Here is an 18,063-nt window from a genome sequence, read left to right on the forward strand (position 1 = left end):
ACAAATCCTCAACAGCTGCTTGTCTCACTATGAAGCTGTACCTAGACTGTACTCAGAGCAAACCACTGGTTCTCACATTCCTTGTTCTCAGTCTCATGGTGTGGTTTAGCCACTGGCAGTCACTTCATTGATTCTGCCTGCACAGTTTCAAAGATCCTTGAAATAATTGCATTGTTAATAATTTAATAAGTTTGCCAATGATCACCAGGATCTGACTGCCTTGATGCTCCTGGACTGAAGGAGCTGTAGCTGGCACGGGAAGTTAGGGATTTGTGTAGGATTTCTGTTCCCAGCTTTCTGCATTAGTGCTGAGAAGTAATGGCAGGAAGTCTGGGTCCTGTCTCCCAACCTTGAGACATGCAGTACCTACCAGTCACTGCTGTCTGTTTACAGAGCTCATCAAATATCTGATTTTGGTCATCTTAATGGTGACTAGGCTGGTGGGTGTATATCTAATATTCTGTTTTCATCATTTCACAGGTATCATAAAGAAGAGGGGGAAGGTGTCCTCTGTGCTCTCCTATCTTCTTGCTGCTTTAGGAATTGGTGGCAGATTTTCATGTTGCAAAAAAGGTCACATTTCAGTTTCTAAGTGATGCTTAAATTAGGTGAACTATAAAGTTTGAATTTTCAAAGGTCATTTAAAATGCTGTTCAAAGACCCCATCGTATTCCTCCTGAAGTGATGAAGAGTTAAGCAACATCAAGTTTCAGAGGTGAAAAGAACATCTGGATACTGTGATCACCATTAAAGGAGACCAGGAACCACCAGGATGTTGACAGTGTAAAATTCCACCACGGATTCACCGAAGAGCAGATTGAAAGCTGCTGAATCTGCAACACCTGAAGCAGTGATAGATCAAATCTGATTGTTTCAAGGTGCTAGTGGTAACTGTGATTGACTTTGGTCTGATGATTTTGGACTTGCAAAGCCCAGTGTTACAGATTCCACCTGTGTGTATGGGCTGATTTGAAGCATTAGGATAAGGAGCATAAAAAAGAATGATCAGTCCTAGAAAACGTGATATTGGAAGATTATCCACGAGAATCTAGACGTGGTTCTTTTCTTGATGCTAATCATCAGTGCTGTCTTAAGGTATAGAAAGATATTTTCTATCACTTGTTTGTTACAGAATCCTTCAAAAAAACTGGGGGGAAAAAGAAAGAAGTAATAAGAAGAAAGGAATTAAAACTGAAAAACTACTCAGGATTTTTCTGACATCACAGAAATCCAAATACATACAAATACCTTCAGTTTATTGCACAAAAATCCTCAAAGTGACAATCTTTGAAGGTTTTTACTTTGTCTCAAATGAGAACTGTAAATTCATATACCTGGATTGAGATTTAATTTCTTAAATGCAGCTGGCAGCATAAATGTTTACAGGCATCGATTTTCTACTTGACAGTGATCTCACTACTGTATGTGGTTTATGTGGTGCTCTGGTACAGTTATGAATAACTGGGCAAAAACAGACAAAAATACGTTTCAAAGCATTATCATGTCTATGCTGCTGGTCTCAGTCATATGTGGGCCAAATACTCATCCTGTTCCTACAGCAGCAAGCCAATTGTCTCATTTTTTTCCTTCATTTCTGCTCTGTGAACATGGAGAGAACTTAAAAATTGTACAGAGACAATTGTCAGGTCAGCACTAGAGTTCTGGCTTCCTGTCATATCTGTTCCTCAGATACAGTCTGAGACAGAACAACAAAAAGGGATAGAAAAGGCTAGGAATGTTTGATATGCCACAAATTGGGAAGTCTCTCCTTCACAGTTAGCTCAGGGTTAGCTCAGCCACTCCTTTGAAATCTCTTCTGCTAAAAAGCACTGACAATACTGATCCAAGTATCTGTGCAAACTAGAATCTCTCAACTAACCTCTCAAATTTTAAAAGTCCCCAATTTAAACAGCTCAAACCCACAATCTTTATCTTCTTTCCAGAAAGTTACACTCCTCTGCTTATGTTTCAGTGCCTGAAGGGTCCTGACAGCAGGGATACAAAGTGGACAAATTAAAGAAAGAAGGGAGGAAGGTCTGTTGGTTGTTTCTGAGAGCGGGGGATCAGACATTGTACGTGAAAGAACAGAAAGGTGGGAAAACTCTGTGGACAATACGAATGTAATTAGAATGTGGTATTTTTCTCAACTGTCTGCGTGGTTCTTGTCTCTAGCCAGAGTCATGGATAAAGGATCTCATTTATACTCCCCTTTTTGAGCTGCTTGAATGGGAGGTAGTTTGAGCCAAATCTTGTGTGATGTTCCCATCAGCCTGCGGCGCCCCAGCCGTGCACATCTACGGTGAACCCTTGTCTTGGCTTCCCTTAACTAAGCTTGGGATGACAAATGCCCCTTCAGGCACATATTCTGCAGCTGCACTTTACTGTGACTGAATCTGAGAATGTGCTAAATATTAGCCAGGCAGATGAATGTTACAGGACCCTGTCTGGACTGATAAAGTCATGTTGTATATACTGCTGTTCTCTTTCTACGAGTTAGCGAGAGACGTATTTTTATAATGTACAGATTGTAAATTGTGAGACCGTGTTTTGGTTGTCTTTACACATCTTTATTTAAGTATTAATAAAACTGAGTATTATGTTTTACAGTACCTCGTAGTACCTGCTGAAAATTATTTTGATTTTTCTCTTGGAAACGCTATGAAACCACTGCTGGCTTCTGTCATAACGACAAGCTCAGGGCTTCATGTTGCAGGTCAGTGGGAAGCACTGTGTGTGAGGCAGACAGGTTGGTCCTGCTGGCACTTAGCAGTTCAGTGGTCTGGAAATGGAGAAATAATTCCTTCTTAACAGGCAACGGGGTCTTGCAATGCCAAGTGACAGACTGTGAGTTCAGGCTCAGAAGGTGCAAAAGGGCTGACTGAGGCTGCCTGCTAACAAAAGCAAAAAGGTTTTTTCATCCTTTCTAAATCTTTGCAGTTTAAAAGTTCTAAAATTAATCATGGTTCAAAGTCTGGATATTCCTGTGGCACAAAGCTCCTCCAAAATGCTTTTGTCAAATGAGTGTATTGTGCATAGAGACTGAATTCACTGGCTACCCTGAAAGAAGCTGTTCTGATCAAATCTGTGTTCTAAAAATCTTTTAGGATGAGAAAAATGCTGCTCTCTTTATGCCAATCTCTTTTTGTTGTCAAAGAAGCCTTGTTAAAACGCCAGGGATTGTGTTATGGTGGAAGTCAGACCCTGTAACACTCTCCCCATCCTTTAAATGTATGAAGCTGAGCTGATCTGAGAAATTGGAAATCTTGATCTAACATTCAGAATCTCCAAAGTGACTTACTGGGTGTATTGCCTTATCTGTGCACTCTGTGGCATAAACCCACTGCAGGGAATTATTACAAAATAATAATAACAACAAACTGAACCATGTTCTTAAAATGACACACATGTGCCCCTGAAAAACTAGTGAAGCCATCTCTGAAAAGTATGTATTTCTGATTATACAGGCAGCAGGAATGCCCCCTTCAGTAGCAAAATTCAGCACTTCCTGTTTTAGTACTAAATGGGCACTTGAACACAAGTTTGACAAGCTTTTAGACTTGGTTATTCTTTCTATAGTTACTTACATTTAGGGAACTAAACCCCCATTTATCTTTATGTGTTAGAATATTGTGCCCTAAGTGTCTTATTCCTGAATTGCCAGCTAGGGATTATACGAAACAAAGCACTTGTCAGTGTTTTAAGGCCTTAAAACTGCATCTGATGAAACCTATCTTGGAGAAAAGCTACTTGGCTCAATGCCAGTGCTTCCCCTCTTGAAGGGGCAGCTGAAAATTGTATTTGGGGCACAGAAATTTTGGGAACTGGGAGCTAGTTTATACTTCCTAGGGGCTAAAAAATGCCATTTGAGTGCAACACACTGGGAGTATCAGGAAAAAAAAATTTATATGCAAGTTTCTTTGTCATTGTTTCATTGTTTCATCACCCTGTCGTTCCCTCGTGCTGACTGTGGAGAGGCTCAGGATGTGTCTGGAGCCGGAAGCCTGAGCTCAGAGCAGATGGTAAACACAGACCTCAGAGGACAGACATCATGCAGAGTGAGAAATCAGGAGAATTGTTTCCAATTCTGCTTTGTCTGAAATGGTCTTGATACATCAACTTGGCTAAACAACTACACGGTTACAAAACTCTCACTTTTCTAAAAAATAAAACCAAACCCAGTCCAATACCTGCCCTCAGCAATGTGTGGGTTCCTCCCACCACAGTTCCTGATGTTTCAGTTTAGGTCTGATTTCTTAAGTTGTTCATGAGAAGGATTTCTACATGCTGGGCATCTCAGCATTCTGGAACTCTGTGAGGTACCTGTAGGAAAACTAAGATTTCCTGGAAAGCATATTTAAATTATTTTCTATCCAAACAGAAAAAATAACAACTCCAATATGACTGCTAATTTTTCATGGAAAAGATCAGTCTTTATTGTATTGCTTTCACATCTGTACACAGGAACACGAGCTTAAACAATCTGCCAAGTATTCTGTGTTAGATAATGAATCCATCTGACTTATATAAAATTCACTCTCTGATCTATTTCAAAACTCACAATTTAAATAAAATATCTTCCTAGCACAGTTCTTGCCGTTATACTCCCTGAACAGAACCTCCTTGCAGTCACTCCTGCATATTATCCCCTGAGAAAGCACTGCCTTTGAACTACTGGCTGGTAGAGTTTTCAATGTGTGATTGTAAAACCCTCTTAAGCTATATGTAGAGCGTGTCCACTTGGGTGACATGGTATTTATTCAAAAGTTTATCAAATCTGAGTAACATCTTGATTTTCTGTTATAATGGAACGTAGTTTATCTTATTTTTCATACAGTCCATCCCAGAATTACCCATGGAAGCCCAGCATGGTGCACGAGTCACTGCAGTTAGTGCACCCTCAAGAGGCAAAGACCTTAAAGAGAAGTCACAACTGACAAGGTCTGATGACAACTCTTCTTGTTGTTCTCTTGTCATTATTTCCATCTCCATATTTCAGAGCACGGTTTCTTTCCAGGACTTGATCCATTATCCTGGTCATAATCCATGTCAGGTGTTTAATGAATCTGTTTAAAAGAAAACACATAAATACAGAGTAACCTTCCATAGCTAAAATGAGCAGAATAGTCACTGTGTATGTGAGATATAGCACCACGTCCTTGACTTATTAAAAAAAAAAAGTTAAAAAATCAAACCCTTTTGTGACCATGGGTAATAATTGTTTGAGCAGTAAAGGCCTGAACAACCTTTCATAGAAATTAATGTCACAGTTCCTGTTAATGTCAGAGCACACAAGTCCTTAGTGGATTTTTAACAGAGGCATGAAGATATCAGTGTGAGAGCTTTGAGAGGTATGACAGTAAGTTGTGAGCCACAGTCCATCGTGCCAACTAGTAAGGGATGATCTCAGGACAGTACAACAGCTGTGACATACAGTGGGGTAACCTATTTTATGCTGGGTTTGATATCATCAGACCTATTCATTAAAACTGATTTTTGAACTGGCTACTCTCTCTTAACGAGATACTGTTCATTAGAGTGTTGTTATTTTTTGTGTCACTGTGTTAACCATGTATTGCCTACATTTGATGTAGCTCTAATTTTGGTCACTTCTCTCTTAATTTAGAATCATGTTGTTCAAACCACTTTGGATCCACTGGTAAGTAGTTACAGAATTAAGTAACATTTTGGGATAACTTCTTGGTCTTACTGGCAAGAATAAATTACTGTTATATTGCTTTATCCCAGTTCAACCAATTTGCCTTGCCTAGGTCAAAGTATCAGACTGCTATGAGATGGTTTTTTCACTACCACCAGAGGTAAACACGAGAGCTGTGGATTATGACGTTGCTGGGCACTAGTGACTGTATCCATTTGGTGTTGTGATCTTACAGATCACTAATTACTACAGTGTAGAATGGTGCAGCTCTGAGAGGGGATGACTGTGTGAGGATGAATCTGTGTTGAGGATGAGCTGAGGTACAGAAGGCCAAGAGCAGGTCCCCTGGCTGCCTGCAGCTCATCTGGGCTGTGTGGAGCAAGTCTCTGGAAGGACAGCTCTTCCCTCCTTCCCCTTTCTGGGTGTGAATGAAGAATGAACTATGATGATCACATGTTCTGCATGAGCTTGGACAGACAGAGGAATAGTGCCATGAACAAGGGTGTTAAAGGAAGCTGAAAGCAAACAGGCTGACACAGTACTGAGGGAAAGGTTCTTCTGTGGATTGAAAGCAGATTAAAAGATTGGAAGGAAAGAATAAGCCTTGGTAGGAAAGAACTCAGTAGCAGAGTACACCAGGGACCAATTTTTATTCATCACCATTACTGACCCAGAGAAAAGAATTAATAAAGGAATCTTCCAGACTGCAGAAAACAAGCTCTTTCAGGTATTCAGAGGCTGAACAGGAAGCAAATCCAGAAGGATTTCATAACATTGAGTGGGCAAAAGGTGTTGGGTTTGGAAAACATTTGCTAAATGGCTGGGCAGCAATGTGTCCTGTAACATCCCACATCCTATCACTGTGGATTCTGGGAAGCACAAAGATTTTGGTGTCCCAGAGAGCATCCCCTGCTCCTGTCAGAGGTGGAACACAGGGTTAGGGGATCGTGGTCTGACTCATCATGACATTCCACATGTTCCTGTGTGCCAGTTACTGCACATGCTGGGTCAGAAACAGAAAGCTCTTGTGTCCAGACAGGTATTTCTGTCCAATGTCTGTCAGCTACAGCACCTGCTAACAGCAAACATCGGCTCAAAATCCTGTCTCTCAAGCTAAGGTTACAAAAAGGGGAAACAGCAGCTCTACCAGGTAACTCATTTCATGTTTATTTGATTGCTTCCCAAGTGGAACTAAAAACTGGTCTAGAGCAGACAGTTCAGGGAGAGATTGTTAGTATTCTGCACTGTAGATCAAATTCTAGGCTTAAAAATAGCACAGCAAAATGTGTGGGGCCTCCAAAGCAAAGTATAAAGCCATCTAATGGAAGTTTCAAGTACTGCTGTAGGGCCGCTAGTCCAAGACTGTAATTTGTTGTGGCAGATATTAAATGGGGTGTGAAGTATACAATTGACCAGGATATTCAGTCTTGCCTTTCTCATTTTCTGATTAAAAGGCTGTCCCTCAAATTTCATGTGAACCTATTTTTTAACAGAAAATTTCAAAAATTTCAAAAACCAGTGGAAAATTATAAGGTAGAGAATATTTTTAACATCTCAGAACCACAGTCTTCCAATAGCCAGCATACCTGCAAGCATTTAACAGTATGGCTGTAGTAGCATAACTTCAGCTTTAGAAGAAACTCAGTCATGATATTTTTGTTAATTCTGCCCGTGAGGTTATTGTTCCTCACAATTCAGCCTGGACCAAAGGACACACAGTGACTTTATTTTACATCCTGTCTGCTTTCTGTTTTCTGACTTTCTGCAGGAGTGTGTCTCCTGCATGGCCTCTTTGGGCTCTGCTGCCTGACTGAGCCTTTTGGTCTATTTTTCCTGGCCCTTCAAAGAATATATTTGAACTTCAAAGAGTATATAACTGAACTAGAGTTTTACCCAGCAATCATATCATTCAGTGCACGTCATCATTTTCCATTAAACCATTACTTTCCATATATGGCTGCTATTAGTCTTTGCCCTTTTTATCACATATATTAGAAACATGTTTGTGTCTTCAGAGAGCACCACTGAAATTTTTCACTATTTTTTTCCAAGAGTATGGCCAAAGTACTAAAACTCATCTGGGAAAAGACAGACAGTGTGATAATTTCCCCAAAGAAATGGAAAGATTTAGCAGCTTGTGCACACTATTAAATCCCTTTTGACAGCTGCACTCCTTATAAACTAGAATCATTATGAGGGGACAAATATCATAGAGTTGGACTGGCCAAGTATACATACTAAATGTCTCTAAACAAATTATTCTTTTCTTCTATTTTAGGATTGTTAGTTATTAGCTGAACTAAAGTGGTACTTTGTCCTTCCTCCAGAGGAAACAAACATGAAGAATTAAATTGGATTCATTTCTTAATTCCTTTGACAGCTTAGAACTGGTAATTGGCTATTGCCACCTATTGAAGCAAGTTGATTACAGTAAGCTTCATTTTTATAGGAAAGAACTGGAGTTTTTTTTAATTATTCTTTAAAATTACTTGTGGTTGAGGCTTTTAATGCATGATGTACTCAGGCCTGAACTATATCTATCCAAAACTGAATGTCTCCCTATTTTCTGCGCCTTGTTTTAATTCACATTATTAACAGCAGCTTTTGGAAAGCTTTTTGAAAAACCTGCCTACTCTCTTTGCATTATATAAATAAATGCATTTGGTAGAAAATCACTTAGGACTGCCCATGGTTGTGGTTAATGAGTCTGTATGGACAGTTAAACAGAACCGTGATTTTGTCTTCCTTTCATCTAGGATGAAATTCCTATTAAGTACAAAATTCTCTTTAAAGCAGAGTTATCAGGTGAGTTTGAACACTGAACTTCTATTAATTTTAATAACAACTGATAATTCAAACCACATTTTTTAATTGCTCTTAAGCCTCTTGTTACTATAACTTATAAAATAGCCAACTGATCTGTATGATGGAGTCAACAAGCCACCTTGGAGATTTCTACAAAGAGGGAAAAAAATATAGTGAGAAATGGTAAGGTAAAATAAGTAACAGATTGCTGTTCTCACTATTTTTAATATTTAAAGTCTGAAAAGGAAGAAGTCAGGAAGTGGATTCTGATGCATTTATGTGATGCATTTATCCTGACACTGCTAGTGATAACATTCTTCTGATCTGCCCTTTACAGGACATCTCTGTTTCAGAGAGACAAACAGAGGCACAGGTGAGTTAAGCTCACAGAAGACACCAGTGGCAGACACAGCAAGTAGTCCAGCATGGTTATTTCCCTCTTCACTGGGCTATGTTCCCATAGACACTGAGCCTGCAGTTCTAACTGGCACTGTATTGATGAGCTGGTGAGTAAAGCTATTTCTCTGATTCAGAATTTAGATGTTGACATTCAGCAGAAGTGCTGAGTCATAAGTTTTTCAGTGCTGGGTTCTGCTCACTGAAGATATTCATCCTATTTCACCTTATGAAAAAATACAGGTAATGATATATAATACTGTAATGTAACAACATATATACTATATACATATATGTACACAATATATATACAATGATATATAGTATTGTAATACTGTAAGATTATATAAATTCAGTATTTCCTATTCAGTTCTGATTATTGATTACTTTTGCTCATCTTCTTTCTGATTAGAGTACTTTGTGATGAGTCACATCTGATTTTATGAAAGTATGAGAACAGTTATGTGACTTTAGTCCAGGGGACTTCGAATATAATAAAGAACCTGGCACACTCACTCTAAAACAGTAGATGACACAAACAAGCTCAATCCTGTTCAGTTTACACAGATTAATTTCTCCATCTGAATAGGCCAGGAAACTTCTTTCAGCTGCTTTAGTTAGCTGTCTGCCTTCAATCTCTGCCACCAATTATGCTCAGAAACTTGGACATGATTTTGCTCCTACTGACTTTATTCAAGTGAGGGTTTTGCTGCAAGAGAGAACAGAGCTTTTCTGATCCACATGTTCTTTTAATTTTACATCTAAATTAGCCTTTCCACATATTGTAGAATCACCTCTTGGGATTTCCCTCCTTTGTTTCCCTGTCACACATGCCACTCACCTCCAGGCTTTCTAAAGGCAAGGAGGATGCTGCAAGGATTCAGCTGAGGCTAATCATAGCTCTTTGGTTGCTCTCAGAAACCACTGGTGAGTCACATGAAGAACACTCCTATTTAATGCAAAGAGGATTCCTATGTGTTTTTCATCACTGCTGACAAAACTCAGACAAATTCCTCCTGCAGCGTCTCCTGAATCCTCAGCACTTCTGGGTGCGAGGCAACAGGGCGGGTGGGGAGCCCTCCCAGGCTGTGGAGAGCACGGATTAACACTCATACCGACCTCGGGTCACTGCAGGCTAGGCACCAAAGGAATTTAAATCTTCCCTTTCAGTGCCTTACTGCTGCTCCCAAAGCAGAAAACACAGCCCCAAATTACGGCCCTCCTCTGCCACCTTGCTAAGGGACTGGTGAGGAGGAATGGCACAGAACAGTGAAGAAATCTGTAACCAGGGTATTAACACAAATTCCTTTTCATGGTGACATGCTGAGTGTTTGCCTGGTAGCTAAATAATTATGCAATTTGTGGCTTGGCTGCTGCGTCTCTAAATATAATTAAATATATAAATACATGAAACACAGTAATAGCATACTTTTTGCTGCCTAAGAATTGATCTAACTTTAGGGATTTGTGATTTGATTCTCCCTGGAAACCACCATCTAACAGGCCAGCTTCCAAATTAAAGGATCAAGGCTGGAGTTGGTACCTATGCAGGCAGAGCTCCACTAGCTCACAGTGGATATAGACTGAGACTTATTCTGAGTTTTATGAAGACCTCTGCATTTTGATTTCTGCATATGGAGATGATAGGGTTTTATAGTCCAAATATCAAGAAGTTTTCAGATCTGCTTATCTTATTAATATGAAGGAAAATTCTAAGAAGCCCATTTATCTGCACTGAACAGAACTGTGCTCAGGCCCTATACTCCATCAAACTATATGTTCATACAACAGGAAAAATCCACTGAGGAAAATTATGTCTGCTGCTCTCCTTAGGTCTTCCTGAAAACTGATGCAACTCACCATGACAACTTTAGTCAGAAAAAACAGTGATTTTAAAAAAGTATTTTTAATCCATTAAATGGCATTAACCCATTAAATGGCATTGGAGTAATAAGATTTGGAGTTTGGGGGAAAGTACTTTGCAGGAGAAAATGGATAAGGATTTTTACACCAAGTATTTTGCTTAGATTTCCATTAGCTTTTAGGGAATTTCTTTCCTGTAATACGGAGCATGTATGTTATTTGCCCAGCTGAAAAAGGAGACAGCCACAAAAGCAGCCATCAGTGTTTCGTGGGGAGGTTTGTTCTGCTCCAAACCTTCTACTCTAGCAGAAGTGATTCTAATCCAGTTGCTTGGGATGAAGCACCAAATGTTGGCATGTTTCATTTTCAGTGACTCTATGCTGTGGGATTTCTCCAGTAGCAACAAAATCTGTTCACTCCCTCCTTATGTTCCCACGTGCCTTTGACCAAGTGTTGTTCAGCTGTGTTTGTGCAACCAATGTTACTCCAACACCAGTTTTTCCTTCTAAACTACTGACCAAAATCAGCTACTATTTCTTTATTTGAAATCTGAATATTTAGGAGATAATTTTAACCTATATGAAAGACAGAATGACAGGAAAGGTTTGTTTGGGTTTTTTTTCTAAATTAGAAGACTTTAAAATAGCTTGATATTAACTGGTATTTGTACAGTGTGTTTTCCGAGGTTATGCTTGAAATCTTATAACTAAATTTCCTATTTTCATCATTTCAAACGGGGGGGGAGGTATCCTGAACTGGTTTTCAAATTTACAGACAATATTTTGCTAAAAAATCCACTGGCAGATTTGCTAACACATTTAAATTTAAACTCTGAATGTTTTCATTAACATACATTTGGCACAGAAAGTCCTAGCCAGAAACAGTGATTTTCTTCCCAAATGCATCTTAGTATTTTAAAATGCTAAATCCTCACATTTCCAGAATTTTAGAATCACTCAGAACTACAAGAAATTGATAAGCAAACCCTCGTGCTACAATTAAAATGGGAAGAACGGTGAGCTGGGTAGTTTGTCATGATCCAACAGAGTGGTTTTAAAGGGCAGCTGACTGAGATGTATTCCTAGCTCGAGGATGGTCTCTGAGTTGTACTAAATATTAGCCGGGATGCTCATTTAGATTCAGAGCTGCTTGCAGGACGGGATGAGCAGAGTTGCTGCCCAGCTGTACAGGCAGCACAGCTGCAGTGGCTCCATGAGCCCTCGGGGGAAGGAAGGGACGCTGTCCCCGCCGGCCCCCGGGCGCTGCCGGGCGGGGGGAGCGCCGGGGGCGGCCCCGGCCCCGTGCCCGCAGTGCCGGGAGCTGCGATGGAGCGTGTCCCGGCGCCGTGCCCGCTGTGCCCGCCCGGAGCGCCCCGCGGGCCTGCCCAGGACGAGCCCCAGGAAATTACTTACTTCCCCGGCGAGGTCTCCGCGGGCCTGCCCGGTGGCAGCGGGTCCCGGCTGCCCCTCTGGCCCCTGCACCGGGCGGGAAGGGTGTCATTCGGAAGGGAAGATGCTGCGCAGGAGGAGCCGGGACGCAGGGAGGGCAGCCCGGGGCCGCGGCGGCCCCCGAGCTACGGCCATGCCGGGACGCCCGGCCCCGGGCCAGGCGGCGGCACCGCTCGGTCGCTTCGGAGCGCCCCGGGGCGTCACTCCAAGTACCCGTCAAAGACATCCAGCTCGCTGTCCGTCTCGTAAAGCACGGAACCAGGGTCGGAGAGCATCCCCAGATCCACCAGAGCCTGGTCCATATCCTCGGGCAGGAAGACGATGCCTACATTGAGGACGATGTACTCCATCAGGAAGGCATAGTACAGGATCAGCACGTTGACAAAGAACAAGCCCACGTAAAACATATAGGGCAGCACCAGCAGCGCATGGAAGGCCCAGGACTCCACCGAATCCAGACGTGCCGAGACCGCGGCGGGCATGCAGCCGTGGGGGCTGCGGGGGCAGCGGGCACCGACCCGCCCGGCCGGCGCGGGGGGGCGGGCGGCAGCGGCGGGGCCGGGAGCGGGGCAGGGCTGCACGACCGCAGCCCCGGCGGCAGCGAAGGGCAGAAACCCCGAGGAGCCGGAGCCGGACCCTGGGAAGAGGCGAACCCTCTCAGTGGCGCGGAGTGGCCGGCTCGGTCCCTTCCGTCCCCGGAGGACGAGGGGCCCCGGCGGCCAGCGCGGGTTCAGCGGCGCTGCCGCAGCCCCGCCACAGGCAGGAGGCTCCTCAGCGGCATCTCCAGCGCGGCTGCTGCAGTCCCGCCGCGGCTCCCTCCTCCTCCTCCTCCTCCTCCCGCCCGCAAACTTCGCGGCAGGAGCCCGCAGGCGCGCTGGGAGCACCTGCCGCCGGCTGCGGGCCCGGCCTGCGCGGCTGGACCGTGCTGCCCGCCCCGCTCCCCGCCCGCCGCCGAGCACCGCCGGGGTGGGGATGGTACCGGTACCGGCAGCCGGGTCCCGCTGCGGCTGCCCGAGGGGCTGGAGGGGACAGGAGGCGGCTGACGGTGCCCGACCCTCGCCTTGCCCAGCCCTGCAGCGCCCCGCAGGTTTGCGCTGTTCCTCTGCCCCTGGAAGTTGTTCTCTGTCCCCTCCTGGCGCAGCGCTGCGGGCGCGGGCCCCTCTCGGCTGCGGTGCTGGTGTTTCGTTGCTGACCAAGGCTATGCCTCTATCAAAATATATCCGAAAGCATGATGTTAAACTCGGTGCAATTTTAACCCTGGCTCACAAACTCTTCAGCTTTTACTTAATTTATTTCTCTGGTTAAAGCAAAAAAAAAAAAAAGAAAAAAAAAGAAGTCCCAAACTAGGTCATGACAGTCACTAATAGTCCTCTTCTCTTCATTCTTCTTTAATTTTCGAGCCGATTCAAAAGTAAAAGTGCAATCATTATTGGAAGAACCTCAGCAAGGGGAATGTCAGCAGCTGAATTTCGCTGCTGTGTCTCACAGCACAGAACCTGACCCCACACAGTTGCTCCCTTTGGGTTATGGAAGGTGAACAAGGAATGTCAGGGAACAAATTTTCATTAAGAAAAACATTGCCAGCAGGTCGAGGGAGGTGATCCTGCCTTTCTACTCTGCCCTGGTGAGGACACATCTGGAGTGTTGTGTCCAGTTCTGGGCTCCTCAGGACAAGAGAGACACGGAGCTCCTAGAGTGTGTTTAGCAGAGGGTGACAAGGATGATGAGGGGACTGGAGCTTGTCTGACGAGGATAAGCTAAGGGAGTTGAGGCTGTTCAGCCTCGAGAAGAGATGACTGAGAGAGGACCTCATCAATGTCTATCGGTATCTGAATGGACGTGTCAGAGGATGGACTGGGCTCTGCTCGGGGGTGCCCAGCAATGGGACAAGAAGCAACGGGCAAGAACTGATGCTCAGGAAGTTCCACCTGAACACAAGGAAGAACTTCTTCCCTGTGCAGTGACCGAGAACTGGAACAGATTGCCCAGAGAGGGTGTGGAGTCTCCTCAGTGGAGACATCCCAGAACCGTCTGGACACAATCCTGTACCGTGTGCCCTGGGATGACCCTGCTGGGACCAGATGACCCAGCGCGGTCCCTTCCAGCCTGCCCCATCCCACTACTCTGTGACACCCGCTCCCAAGGCCCAGCCCTCAGCGCCCACAGCGCTCCCTGTGAGGGGCGGCCCCGGCCCGCGCGGTGCCCGCCGGGACTCGCAGTCCGGGGGCGGGGCCGGGCCGGCATTCCCGGCGTGCCCCGCCCGCGCCTGCGCCGTGTGCGCCGCTGCCGCCGCCGGGGCTCTGCCACTGCCGCCGCCGCCGGGGCTCCGCCGCTGCCCGCCCGCCCCGCTCCGCGGCCATGAGCGCGTAGGGCCGCCGGGGCCGCGCTCACCGCCAGCATGTTCGGCCGCTCCCGCAGCTGGGTGGGCGGCGGGCACGGCAAGGCCGCCCGCAGCATCCACTCCTTGGACCACCTCAAGTGAGAGCGCGGGGCCGGGCGCGGGCTCGGGGTGCGGGGCCGGGGGTGCGGGCGGCGCTGCCAGGGGACTCCGACCGCGGGGCTGCTCGGGCGGGTTTCGCCGCCCTCTCCCGAGGGGAAGGGCACTGAGCGGTCCCGGTGGCGGAGCAGCCGCTGCGGGCCGGTGTCTGCCCCGCGGAAATCGGCCTGTCCGACCCGGAGTGTCCTCAGGGCGGACGCAGCTCGTGGTGTGATGTCATGTCACACTCACTGTTTGATTTTTTAATAATTGCCACGGACTCTTCGGGGAGTGGAGTGCGAGGGGTGATAACTACGGGAAATGTCGCACTCCTCTTGGGGGAGAACTTTGTTCGCTGGTAGCGGGGAGGTGTAAGCAGGACAGAGCCGGAGGTGTGCGGGATGTCGGTGTGAGCAGTGAGTCACGGCACGTCCAGGGCATGTGCCCTGGATTGCGGGGCTCGGCAGCTGCTTGAGAACTGTAACGGTGGTCTCTGGAGCCCCATATAACTCCCTGTGCTACTGCTGTCTGCAGAAGATGGAATAGTTGTTTTTTCCTTCCTAGCTCTGCCACTGGAGAGTTGGCAGGATGGCAAGGGATAAAAAAACTTAATTTCTCTGCTCCATTTTAAGTGTTGTGCTGTTGCGAGAAAAATTAGATCCTCCGTGATAACTACTTTGTACTGGAAAAGAAAAGGAGGTCATTAAGAGAGGAAGCGTTTTCTAAATGAAATCACTGGGAATATGTAGCTCATTGAAAAAAAAATGAGTGAGAGTTTTCAGTGATTAGTGAGATTACAAGGAGAACATGAATGGGGGCTGACAGAAACGAGCAGGATGCAATGTGCAAGATCTGGATCTTGCAGTTGCCTTATTGAGATGAATTATGGATTCTGGTCCTTGTCCCTAAACTGGAAAAATGTTCAAAATGAGCAAGACTAACTGAAATGCATTACTTTTTACCGAAGACAGGGAAATCAAGTGCATGAATACAAAACTGATGAGGCAGTAGCATTGCAGAAGTAATTTTGCATGCTAGGTCAGACTAGTAAGTCAACATGATCTAACACTGCAGGAAAAAGGGGAGAAGTCATGCTCAGATATAAACAAAGGAATGTCCTATTTAACATATGAGATAACATGATTAGGTACTCAGTGCTAGTGGAGCTTTAGAACTGTCTGGCTTTGATATTACACTTGAAGATAGAGCAAGAATGCTGATACAGGATGAATTTTGAAGAAACTGAACTTTAAGTTTAGAAAAAAAATAGGCTGGTGAGAGGGAGACTTGAGAAGAAAATGTGTCCATATGTTTTCTCGGAGCCACAGAGAATACAAAAACTACACACTGTTTGATTTGCAGCAAAAATTGGGCTAGAGGTGTCGTGGCTTATGCTTGACTTCTTATCTGAGAATTGAAGAATATAGTTCTCTGTTAAAATACTGGCTTTGGTCTGTTTGCTTTTTTGCATGTGACTTTTTTAATTATGAATCCAAAATGGTAATATGGAAAGGACAGACAAGACCTTTAATCTGTTTAGACTATGTATATTCTAAGTGCTTAGCCAGGCTGCATGAATTTCAACAGCAAAGGTAGCAGTAAGGTGAAATTTAGGGCTTTTCTGAGGTAGCAGCTGAAGTGGGTGAAGTAACAAAAGAGAAAAGGGCAGAGAGTCTTCATTTTGGGTCATGAAAGAAAGTTGGTCTAGATAAGATCCCTTGATAAGCTGTCTGCATTCTCATCTTTTCAACCCCATGTCGTGTGAAGGAGTTGAGTATAACACCCCAGCCTTGCTATCACAGAGAAGCTCAGCCTGTAAAAGGTGTCTTATGCTGTGTTACAGGAGTGAAATCTGTCCAGGTCAGCCTTATGGGAATGGTTTTATTTTGAAACTGGCATAAAGTAGAGTTTAGTCTAAACTGTAAACAATGCACCTGTTTAGTGATACCAAGAGAGTCACTGCTTTTTGTCAGTAAATGTTGGATCTTTACCATCAGCTTTAATGCAGTTTGTTTTGAAGCTTGCTTTTGAAATTTTACTCTTCAGTCTTTCTGCAAACACGCCATAGAACGGATTGGTTAAAGGAAAATTGTGAAGTTGGTTGTATTAAGTGTTTTATACAGTCTGTTGGTCTAGTGAAAACAGAATTTAATTCAACTTCTGCAATGTGATCTAGAGAGGGATGAAACAGAACTATGCACTACCTGGGTGCTTCTGACCATTATATTTCAGAGAACTTGGTATTTTTGTGCATCTTTGTTTCTAGATGCAATTTTTCACCCTACTTTTCTAAGATATTTTACATAGCCCTGCTATTACCTGCTATCACCCCATTGTTGCTTTTGCACTTGGTATTTTAATTGCATAGTGATTGCACAACAGGTTTTGTGCCATTAAAGTTGGGTGCTGAACATTTCCCATGCCTTGGTCAGAAGCAGTGTCCATAAAGGTGTGTGCTTGAAGTCTCTTTTCACGGGTGATTCATTTCCTGAGGTCCCGTCTGTGCTATGCATTGGGTTTCCTCTGTGAGAACAATATGTAATTACAAAGTTACAGCAGACTGAAGAGACAAGCATGTTATGCTTAAGTCTGGGGTTTTAAAATTTGACTGCTTGACTTCTAAACTCCTACCTGTTTTAGTGTATTTTTGTAAGTAATAAGTAGGAAAGTCATTAATACACACTGTCTGTATTCATGAGTATTTAGGTTACCCCTTTGAGCATGGTTTCTTACCAGAAAAATGTTCAGAATTTTGTTTGTTTTGTTAAGTTGCTGGCAGCATATCCCACTGATCTTGGTTGTATTGAGTACTTTAACACTTCCCGTGTGATGGGTTTTTGTTTATTTTAACCCAGTCTTCAGATATAGGGATAACAAAGGCCTCCTCTGAGGGATTTTGTGTTTTGGAGCACGAACTTGACCCCTCTGTAATCAGAATTTAGAGAGGCTTTAAGGATTTGTCTAAATATAAAAATACTGGGTTTGTGTGATACTTTGTTCTCATTGTATGTTATTTTACTTGTGTGGAAAGAGAAAGAAGTCTGTGCATGCTTTCTCATTTCTTTTCAAGTAAATAGATAAAGGAATAACTTGAAAGTGAAGCCCAGGTTTCTTCTAATTGTATCAGTGCCTTAACAAATTAAGGAACTTTGCAGTAATGCTGATATTAAGTAAATAAATTTGGAGATAATGTGTTCCTCACTATTAAATGTTTCTTCCTTTTTGCATCTGTAATGCTCTATATTCCTTAGGCTCCCCAGGTGAGGTAATAGCATGTAATTCTTCCCACTGCATCCCATTCCCAGAGTTCTACTGCTGGAGTAAACTTTATTTCCAAGCTTGTATAATGTGACTGATTAAAGAGAAATATGTGTTCACAGATGCAATCATTTATATGTGACTTCAAATAAACAGTCTAA

The 18,063-nt window shown here is 43.9% G+C and overlaps 3 protein-coding genes across 9 annotated transcripts in view; 2 read left to right on the forward strand and 1 right to left on the reverse strand.

Annotated features, from left to right (window-relative positions):
• The window catches only part of CIITA (class II major histocompatibility complex transactivator), a 26,211-nt gene extending 24,405 nt beyond the window's left edge, over positions 1–1,806 (forward strand). Inside the window, exon 20 of the mRNA XM_017808938.1 lies at positions 481–1,806. The gene's annotated coding sequence lies outside the window, so the exon portion shown is untranslated. The remainder of the gene's footprint in view (positions 1–480) is intronic.
• DEXI (Dexi homolog) overlaps positions 1–12,681 on the reverse strand; it is a 17,232-nt gene extending 4,551 nt beyond the window's left edge. Inside the window, exons 1-3 of one of the 2 annotated variants that reach the window (XM_017808947.1) lie at positions 12,368–12,681; positions 12,133–12,277; positions 4,406–5,063 (exon numbers count right to left, since the gene is read on the reverse strand). In XM_017808947.1, coding sequence (XP_017664436.1) covers positions 12,369–12,650 — 282 coding nt within the window. In that variant the 5' untranslated portion in view covers positions 12,651–12,681 and the 3' untranslated portion in view covers positions 4,406–5,063; positions 12,133–12,277; position 12,368. Of the gene's footprint in view, positions 1–4,405; positions 5,064–12,132; positions 12,278–12,367 lie in introns of those variants that run through there. The other variant, XM_017808948.1, reaches the window with a different exon arrangement.
• Positions 12,682–14,557: 1,876 nt separating this feature from the next.
• CLEC16A (C-type lectin domain family 16 member A) overlaps positions 14,558–18,063 on the forward strand; it is a 63,548-nt gene continuing 60,042 nt past the window's right edge. For all 6 annotated transcript variants that reach the window (XM_017808939.1, XM_017808941.1, XM_017808940.1 and 3 more), the window contains exon 1: positions 14,558–14,646. In XM_017808939.1, coding sequence (XP_017664428.1) covers positions 14,567–14,646 — 80 coding nt within the window. In that variant the 5' untranslated portion in view covers positions 14,558–14,566. The remainder of the gene's footprint in view (positions 14,647–18,063) is intronic.

Source organism: Lepidothrix coronata, unplaced genomic scaffold (assembly GCF_001604755.1).
Source record: "Lepidothrix coronata isolate B3197 unplaced genomic scaffold, Lepidothrix_coronata-1.0 Scaffold24, whole genome shotgun sequence".
Lineage (NCBI taxonomy): Eukaryota > Metazoa > Chordata > Aves > Passeriformes > Pipridae > Lepidothrix > Lepidothrix coronata.